A 9,840-nucleotide genomic window follows, 5' to 3' on the forward strand; every position below is an offset into this window, starting at 1 on the left:
AGGGCATCATTCACCATCCGCTCAGACCGAAGTTAAGCATGACTTTCGTCAAGGAGCCGCACAACTATGTCGAGGACAACGTCTCCGACACACCACCACCAAACCAGAGCACCAGACGCCACCTGTTGCACCTCATAAAACTCGCCTGAGTACCACCGGTGGCGCCGTGCCATAGCAGCCCGGAGGTCGTGCCAAGAACACGCCACCGCGGACCGCAAGCCTGGTGTGGAGCCACCTGGCACCCATTGAAAGCAAACCGCTGGCCGAAACCACCTTTCAGCCCCAGCCGCCAGGGCGCCAGATCTGACCGTCAACAACCTGTCAGATCCGGCCGCACCAAGCCAGGGCACCGCCCGCCGCGCGCCCGCTTCCTCCTGCACCCGCTCCAAATGCGCCAGAGGCCGCCTCGTCCAGCATCAAGCCGGCAGAGGCCAAATCTGCCCCGGCTGCCCACAGCGACCCCGAGCCCAAAGGGCCCACGACTTTCTCATGCCGGCGGCGCGCGCAGGAAGAAGCTCTCCGCCAAGGCACGCCGGGAAGCGCCGGACCGCACTTAGCCGCAGCCGCCTCGCACACACCGCCGCCCTCCACACCCTGTAGGAAATGCCGCCACGGCAGCTCCCTCGCGCCCCGCCACCCGCTGTGCCGCCCGGAGCCCGACAGGAGAACCGGAGCCCAAAGCCCCAGGCACCATCGCGCCGCGACGCCCGGCGCCCGCGCCGCACCAGGGCGGAGAGGCTACTCTGCGCCGACCCCGACCACCATGAGAACGCGAGGGCCCCGCCGCCGCCGGCTCCTGTCAAGCTTTGCCCGACCGAGCCCCGGGGCGGCGGCGGGGGAGGCAGGAGAGGAAGGGGAGGGGGTTGGACGGCGGATCTGGATCCCCCCGGTCGCCGCGCGGGGGCGACCTGGGAGGGAGACGCTAGGAGTTGATGCTCTCTCACATGCATGCATGTAGCGTGCGTGTGGTACATGAGGCGGTGGCTGCTAAATTGGCCGCATCTTGATTTCGTTATGGATAACACGTAGGTAGGGCTGCTGAAAAAAACGACAACGTATTGCATGATTCACGGGTTGATCGACGTATGCATCATGTGAGGACGGCGATTCATATTATTTTTTCAAGAAGACATGAGTATCTGACTCATGCGGGCCTAAGCTAATCTTACATTTTCAAGAAGTTATTCCAATTCTCTTAACATGTAAGATGTCCACCTTAACATCCTACTAAACAATGTATTTAAATTTTCTCTCCCACTAAATCCTGTAAAATCTGCCACATAGACGCTTTTAACATGCATAGTGTCCACCTCAATGTTTCACTTAGTCATGCAAAACCTGTCACATAAGTGCTCTCAATATGCATAGTATTCACCTCAACATCCCATTAAGCAATGCATTTAAATCATTTTGTCCACTAAATAATAAAAATCTGTCACATAGACGCTCTTAACATGCATAGTATCCACCTCAACGTTTCACTTAATTAGTCATGCAGCGCTCTTAACATGCATAGTTTCCACATCACGTTCCAGTAAGCAACGCATTTAAACTTTTTATCCGACTAAGCCATGCAAAATCTGCCACATAAGCGCTTTAAACATGAAAAGTGTTTACCTAAATGTCCGAAAAACCAATTCATTTAAGTATTCTCTCTCATAACCCATGCAAAATCTGTCACATACACTAGTAGAAAAAGGGGCTTCCGTCCCAGCTCAATTTACACATTAGTCCCGGTTCCATTACGAACCGGGACTAATGTTAGCATTAGTCCCGGTTCGAACGGCAAGGGCGCCGGTCGGTCATTAGTTCCGGTTCAAAGGGGACCTTTAGTCCCAGCTTGTGTCTCGAACCGGGACTAAAGAGTTTGGAGGCTTTAGTCCTGGTTCGTGTCTTGAACCGGGACTAAAGGGTAGACCTTTAGTCCCGGTTCGAGACACGAACCGGGACTAAAGGGGTTGTGTATTTTTATTTTTTCCTGTTTTTAAATTTTATTTCTGTTTGTAGTTTCTGTTTTAAATTGCTTATATCTTTTAGGATATTTAACCTTTTTTTGAGTGATTCTTTTTACATTAGATTCAAAATTTTGTCTAGTTTCTGTTTGTGCAATTAGTTTTTAAATTTGAATGGTTTAAATTTGAATTTGTTCAAATTTGCTTCAAACCCAAATTGTGAATAACTTGAGTTTACAAATAATTTTTAATTTAATTCTTTTTTCTCCTAGTCATCTGTTAGATTGTTATCGCAGTAAGATTTATTTGGTTATTTTTAGAATAATTTAAATTTGGATTTTAATTAAAACAATATTGTTTTGCTTATATAGTTGTTTTAGTCATTTAATTGTTGTTTTTTTATTATTTTTAGTTAGTACTTTCTGTAGATTTTAACATGTTATAGTATGGTGCATATTGAATGCATAAAAATTCTGGAATTAAAATCATTTTAATAAAATGCCTTTGTAGCAGATGGGTTTTCGTCTGAAACCTTGACACTTCGAAGGTTGATCCAGTTTGTACACGAAGTGTATCCAGTTTTTATCGTAACTCTCTCAACTTTTTAGCACATGCCATGTGGGTGAAATTATGATACCATGCCAACTTTCAACCTTTTCAGAGTTCATTTGTAGTGCTTTTCAATTTCAGGGTCAATTAGTTCAAAAAAGTATGTAAATGCATGAAAAATACCAAATGAAGTCAGAAAATATTGAGATGTAGTTAGGTTTTAGTGCCTAGTTGGTATACAAATTTTGAGATATGAATTTGACCGTTTTTTCAAAAAAGGGAAAAATGTAAAACGGCCATAACTTTTGCATACGACGTCAAAAAAAAAGTTTAATATATGAAAAAAAACTAGAGAAAATTGGGAATTGATTTCACCGGGGCTTGCCCGGTAAAGTTTTCTCAGATGCTCAAAATTCCAAATGTAAAAAAATTTATGGCAAAAAGAAATTTTTCCACAAAAATAAGAAAAAATAATTTTATTTAAAATCTTTAGGTTGTTTTCATTTAAATTCACTATTATTATTACTTATTTTGTTTATTTTAAGAATTGTTTGAATTCAAAAAATTAAATCATGTGACATGACATCAAACCCTAGGTTGTTTAGGATTGATAGCTTACTATTGTCAGGAGAACAACAAGTGCAGACTTGGTAACTAGGGGCGATAGAACCAGGAAGTTAAGCGTGCTCGGGCTGAAGCAGTGAAAGGATAGGTGACCGGCTGAGAAGTTAGACGATTTGAAATGAGTAATCTACGCTAGAGCAGTGAGGATGGGTGATTAGAGATTAAATTGTCAAATTAATCAAAGATTTAAAAATTGAAATAAAACATAAAAACAAATCAAAGAATATTCAAAAATAAAATTTGAAAAATAAATAAAAAGGTACCTTTTTGGGTCAAACAAACAAAATAAACACACGGATCCTTTAGTCCCAGTCCGTGTTAAGACCCGGGACTAAAGGGCCTGCTCCTGAGGACGCTCCGAGGCGCCCACGTGGAGCACCTTTGGTCCTGGCTTGGAACAGGGCCGGGACTAAAGGTTAGGCCTTTAGTCCCGCCTCTTTGGTCCCGGTTGGTGAACCGGGACTAAAGCCCCTTACGGGCCGGGACTATAGGCCCTGTCCCCACTAGTGATAAGCGAGTTATGCATTTATCTTATAAATTATAATTAATTTTGCATTATTTTATGCATGTAACCATACCACACCATATATTCATGTTAGTCATCCTTCACATTTTTGTTTGAAATAACATTTTTAATTGTAATACAAAAGTTTTTATTCTATTTTTAGACACTTTCTTTTATTGATTTGTAAGTTTATACTTCCCTTTCATTAGATTTAGCAACTACTTACGCATTTTTTAACAAAGTTACCGCACCAACGCGCGGGGAGAGAGTCATCCTCACTACTCATGTCCAAATTTCCCTCAATGAAGAAGACACCCGTTTCAACGAATTTTAAATTCACATTATGTTACTTATGTTTCAAAACTATTTTACAACAATAAATTAATAAAATAAAATATTTTTTGTTTTTGTATTAATGCTCATATATTTAATTGCAATATTCACGTTCCACATAACCAAGTATCATCTAAACATATTGCCATCAATTCCTTTAGCAACGCGCGGGAAATTGTCTAGTTCCAATTATGGTCGCTCCTTCTCTTTCCCCTGTTTTGTTTGTTCAGTGACAACTCCTTCTGCAGTTTATCCCATGTATTTGTAACAGTGAGTCTCAGCGTGGATATCGGTTTGGCTTTCTTCGTACAACGACATGAAGGACTGAGTATCTTTCTTGGTGGCCGGAACATGGCCAATTCATGCTCCAGGGTGAGCAATTCGAGCCAATGCGAGGGGTCCTCTCCGGATTTGGAGAAGCGGCTCTTTACGGTTTCCACCTTCTTGGGTAGATGTGGACGCGGTTCATCGTTGCTGGGCTTTGGCGTCGTCAGTTGCTCCTCCCTGTTTGCTCTATTGGGACAAGTCTACTTGGAGGACTCCGTCAACTACAAGCTAGTGTTTACTTAGATTCCTTGTATAGGGCTTGTAGTCTTTGCTGTAAGCTGCATCGGCAACACCGTGTATCTGCTGTTTTTTTTTCTGTTCCCTGTTGGTTGTATTAGTGACCTTGTGTAATTCCTGACCGGTTGATGACTTTGTTAATTCAAAGCTGGGCTCTTCTTGAGCCTTCGTTCAAAAAAAAAGTACTACTTGATAATATGAAGCACAAATTATAAATAACTGGTCAAGTACATTGATCCACAGGTAGCATGCTGGTGGTCAGCATCTATTTATTGATCCATGCTTATTGGAAGTACTTATTCATCGGCATCCACAATGCATCCATGTTGCCTTTGCTTGCAAAGCTAGCTAGCCAATGTGGGGAGTGGACGCGACAGTGTCGACGAAGATGCGGACACGGTTGCTCCTGAAGTCAAGGGTCACCGGCGAGCCGGCTGGGAGGACGAAGATGTCTGCGTCAGGCATGTCCTTAAGGATGATCTCCTTGGCCTCCTCGATGGACTTTCCCACTACCTCCGGCCATGACGTCTTCTTCTCCTCTCCGGCGGGGGCTTTTGGGGCGGCGCAGCTCATCCTCGATTCGGCGGGCTGCAAAACAATTGATCGAAATAGTTCAGTTCAGAGACTACAGACGACAATAACAGTTGAACCATAGCTCAGACTACTTAAGACTACAAATCTTTATGTACATAAATCATATGGGACTGGGAACTTAATACTACTCACCAGCTAAATGGGATCGAGCTTACCGTGAACTTGACTGATATGAGTATTTGCATAACCCATTGCTTGTATGCCTATTTATAGGGGAGATCTATCACGAGACAAGATGAAGATAGGATGCTCCCACATGTATGCTGACAAGCAGGCGTGGAGCACGAGTAATTGTTTCGTTGCGCTAACTGGCCGCATATGCAGAGAAGATGCATTCCAACATGCATGCATGCAGCGTGCGTGGTACACGAGGCGGTGGCTGCTAAATTGGCCGCATCTTGATTTCGTTGTGGATAACACGTATGCTGACGAAGACGACAACGTACCGCATGATTCACGGGTTGATCGATGTGTAGATTCATATATATTTTTTATGAAGAATATAACGGAAATATTGATTCTGGGAAAATAAAGGAAAGGAAAAAAAGGAAAAGGGAAAAAGCGATTTCAAGCTCTACAGGGAAACCGTTTGGCAAAGATTCACAATCTTAACCGTCCACCACGGGGTGAAAACCCTGTAGCACCAATCACGCGCCACCTAGCAATACCAAGTCTAGCAACATCACAAAAGACTACAATCCATACAACGGTCCTACAAGGACATAGCCGAAGGCACTCTAAACATCTAGCTGAGTCACAACAAGCATACAGTAGCAGTCGACCACTTCAACTTTCACAGCCTTCCAGTAAATCTTCCAGGAATCATCTCGTCGATTCATCAGAGCTGAGGCACAAATCATGATCATCTTCTTTGTATATTCCTTCAGCATCGAGGCCACATTCTCCAGCAGAATCCGCTCCTCCTTCTTCAGCAAACCTGCCCAGTAATTCAAGTGCACACAAGCTCCAAACAAAGTCTCGAAAGGAGATGAAATTTTCTTGAATTCAAATCGTGTGATTTCTGCAGTTTAAAATAGCCCAGCAAATCGCAGCCAACTCCATCGTATAAAAGCGTTCTCCATGACGGAGAAAAGCGTAGCACCAGGAATAGAACTGAGCTAGATTATTGGGACAAAGGTCAGTCCCCAACATCGCTCCCACTGTGCGCCAAGCAACTCTAGCCACATGACACAGAAAAAATAGGTGATTTCATGTTTCTCTATGACTACAAAATGAACAGCGGGGGGTTACCAACCCAGTTTCTACGCCGCACCACATCCCTAGCAAGAACAACATCTTGAAAAAGCTGCCAAGAAAGATTTGAATTTTTAATGGTAGCTTCACTCCCCAAATCCATCTATAATCACTACCAGCAAGGTTTCTTTCCAGGTAAGAATACATAGCTTTAGTAGCATAAGTCCCTTTGGGTCGAAAATACCATTCTATTTTATCACAATCAGTTTCATTGCGAAATCGGTTGATCGCAGCAAAAACATCATTATATTGTCTCATTAAATCATTACTAAGTCTTCGCCGGAATAAAGCATCGCTGTCCCTTCCGCGGAATTGAATCAGAGTATCATCCGGGAAATTAGCAATGCTAAAAAGATCAGGGGATCTCTCTCAGAGTAGGGGAGGTCATCTATAGAGTCATGCCAGATCCGGGCAATGTCCCCAAGCTTAATCACAACTTTCCTACTGCCATGAAATATCTTTCACCTTAAGTAAAGACTTCCAGATAGGGGAATCATTACATTTTCCTCTAACAGTAGCAACTGAGTCTTTTTTTAGAAATTTAGTTTTCACCACATCTTACCAAAGCTCCTATCTCGAAGATTGTACGGCGTTTTATATGACGTGCTTCAAAGATGAAAAAGTCAAGAAATTATCTATGCATACATATACAACTTCTCTAAGTATTTGTAAAGTTTCATTTAATAATACGGTTATTTGCTAGCTAAAGAAGACAAAAGAACTGATCGAAGGATTTGGTTTCTACTCCCTCTATACCTACTAACTAGTTTTCTCCAACTATAATTATTTAGGTACAGAGGGAGTATATAGGTGTTAGTGAAGGCGGGTTTTACAAAATGAATAGAGATCTCCACCAAGGGCCATATATATTTTTATATTTATTTTCACAGCCCAGGAATTACTTCTATTGTGTAGTCTATATCCAGCGGTGGAACCTACGAGCGCAACATGGAAGGAGCGACGACCTCAATCGAGAGTGTGGCTTTGTGAATGACCTCTGCACAGCCAATAACATGGCGACCACACGTGCTAGAAGGGTAGCGACCAGACGTCTTCTACCACTAGAGTAGCAGCTCCAATGATATGGTGGATATTGCTGTTCATGAGTTCAAAAAAATTGGGTTAGCAGTCCATACCTTTTTTAGCGAGAATAGGGGTATTTATTCCTCTGAAATACCGTTACAGTCTACTAATACAAGCTCTTTGATGCTGTCTGGAACCTGGTGCAACCAACACGCGGTGCTACCTTCAGATCTCCCTAAAGTTGCTTACAATCAATTTTTTGCAAAATAAAACTCTAAAGTTGTAGTAACTTCTTTATCTCTGTCATGAAATGTCCATAGGCAGAGGCGGTCGAGTGAGTTATCCATCAAGGAAGCAATGGTTGTTGGGTTATACGATTGGATCACCACTTGGAGCTCATTGTGTTCCAAGCACATAAAAAGCCCTTCCAATATGGCGTTGATTCCTTTTTCAAGAGCATCCTTGCAATGGAATAGGTATCTATAGGCATAGAAGATCACCGAACCATCACAATTCCGCAACGCCATGCCGGTACTTGCCTTGCCAGTATCTGGAAAGAGAGCTCCATGCACCGACAGTGCCGTCCAGCCCATGGGAGGTTTGAGCCATCGTCTCTTCGGCACACGGACTGACGAATGCTTGATGGGCACCTTCTTCAATGGCTGCTTGCCCTTGATAATTTCCTCCACACTAAGTCATTGTGCTTGATCAAAGATGTAAGGAAGCTGCTCAAGAAGGCGCGAGGGGCCTGTAGCGCCGGAATCACCTTCCCATGGACAATGTCATTGCACAAACTCTATATTCTCCATAGAAGCATGAGGTTCATCGCCCTTGATTCGACTGGTTGGTCCGCCAGGATGTCGAATAACCATTCAGACCCTATGTTGATCAACTTCGCCTTCTCAGGTAGCTGCCATTCTTCCGTCATTTCATCCCAAAGGCTTTGGGCATGTGGGCAACGAGTCAAAGCATGGAAGAAATCCTCCACTTTAGAACCGCACAAAGGACATTGAACATGCACATTAAGGTGATGCCTAGCCTTGTAGCTGTTTGCGGGGAGGGCATCAACCGCAACCTTCCATGCGAAAGCCCGCATTTTGGTGGGACATTTTCCTTCCAGATCACATTCTAGCACGTCCGGTCACCCTCTGGTCTTGCATTCATGGCACCCGCATTATGAGTCTGTAATGCTCGTTCATTGCCAGTTGGTAGGCACTCTTTACATAGAAAACTCCATATCTCACTGAAGTCCTCCTCTAGACTGGGCGAAGTTCTGATAGAGCGAATAGTAAAGACATCTACTGGCCAAAAGTTTTGGTTCAGCAGTTCCAGGTTCCATCGCCTGTTTGTGTCAAGAATGTCGACAACTCTTTTGAGATGACATCTTTCCTTAGGAGTTATAGGTCGCAGCAAAGGGCCCCTGAGAAGCCATGGATCGCGCCACATGCGAATTTTCCACCTAGATCCGACTCGCCAAATCATTCCTCTTTTCACAAGCTCCAGACCGTGCTCAATACCCCTCCAGACTCCAGAAGCGTTCCCGGTGAAAATTGTGTCCATTAGGTCCTAGACAGGATAATACTTTGACTTTAAAAGTCTTGCAGCAAGGCTCTTGGGATGCTCTAACAATCTCCAGGCTTCTTTGGCAAGGAGAGCTTGTTTGAAGGCTTGCATGTCTATAAAGCCCATGCCACCCATAGATTTGGGTAATATCATCTTGTCCCAAGCGAGCCAAGCCATATTCCGCTTCCCCCCTTCTACTCCCCACCACTATTGCCGGATCATATGAGTAAGATTATCACAGACTGACATGGGAATCTTGAATACACTCATCACATATGTGGGAGTTGCTTGAGCCATCGCCTTAATCAGTATCTCCTTGCTTGAACTGGCCATGTACCTTTCGCTCAATTCCACCAATCTTTTGCTCATCCTTTCCTAAACGGGCTGGAGAATACATTTACTCATTCTACCATCCGGGGCATGTAGACCCAGATATATAGGATCGAATACCTCCTGAGATACATTTAAAATGCCCCACACCTCCAAGATGACAGAAGGTGGACAGATGTCAGCAAATAAGATGGAACACTTCGATGGATTAATCAGTTGTCCAGTCACTTCCGTATATATGTTCAACACCTTCTTAACAATAGTCGCCTGGTCTGATCTGGCCCGGAAAAATAATAAGGTATCATCCACGAAGAGCGGATGAGATATATGAGGGGCTCTTAGGCAGATCTTTAGAGCTTCCAATACTTCACTCCAAATGGACTTATGCAACAATGCACACAAAGCATGAGCAACAAAGAGTAATAAGAAAGGGGACAATGGGTTACCTTGTCGCAGCCCATGGCTCAGCCAGAATATACTTAATAGTTTCCTACAGCCCATGGCTCGGTTAGTACTACCATACCTGCCACCGTTAATCTACTCATTTTG

General features: G+C 43.8%; 1 protein-coding gene across 2 annotated transcripts; it reads right to left on the reverse strand.

Moving 5' to 3' along the window:
- Window positions 1-4,720: 4,720 nt before the first annotated feature.
- Window positions 4,721-5,369, reverse strand: LOC123404592 (subtilisin-chymotrypsin inhibitor-2A-like). Of its 2 annotated transcripts, none has more exons than XM_045098566.1 (2): window positions 5,277-5,369; window positions 4,721-5,115 (listed from the first exon to the last, which is right to left on the reverse strand). In XM_045098566.1, exons 1-2 carry the CDS (start codon window positions 5,304-5,306, stop codon window positions 4,876-4,878), a joined length of 270 nt encoding a protein of 89 aa, XP_044954501.1. In that variant the 5' UTR covers window positions 5,307-5,369; the 3' UTR covers window positions 4,721-4,875. The 2 variants fall into 2 exon arrangements, with proteins under 2 accessions (XP_044954501.1, XP_044954564.1); XM_045098629.1 differs by having other exon boundaries at window positions 5,254-5,348.
- Window positions 5,370-9,840: the final 4,471 nt, after the last annotated feature.

Source organism: Hordeum vulgare, chromosome 1H, assembly GCF_904849725.1.
Source record: "Hordeum vulgare subsp. vulgare chromosome 1H, MorexV3_pseudomolecules_assembly, whole genome shotgun sequence".
Taxonomy (NCBI): domain Eukaryota; kingdom Viridiplantae; phylum Streptophyta; class Magnoliopsida; order Poales; family Poaceae; genus Hordeum; species Hordeum vulgare.

Coding starts and splice junctions, on each gene's coding strand:
- LOC123404592 (XM_045098566.1), bottom strand. CDS start 5,306: ATGCAAATACTCATATCAGTCAAGTTCACG. Junction 5,116..5,276: donor TCATATCAGTCAAGTTCACG/GTAAGCTCGATC, acceptor ATTGTTTTGCAG/CCCGCCGAATCGAGGATGAG.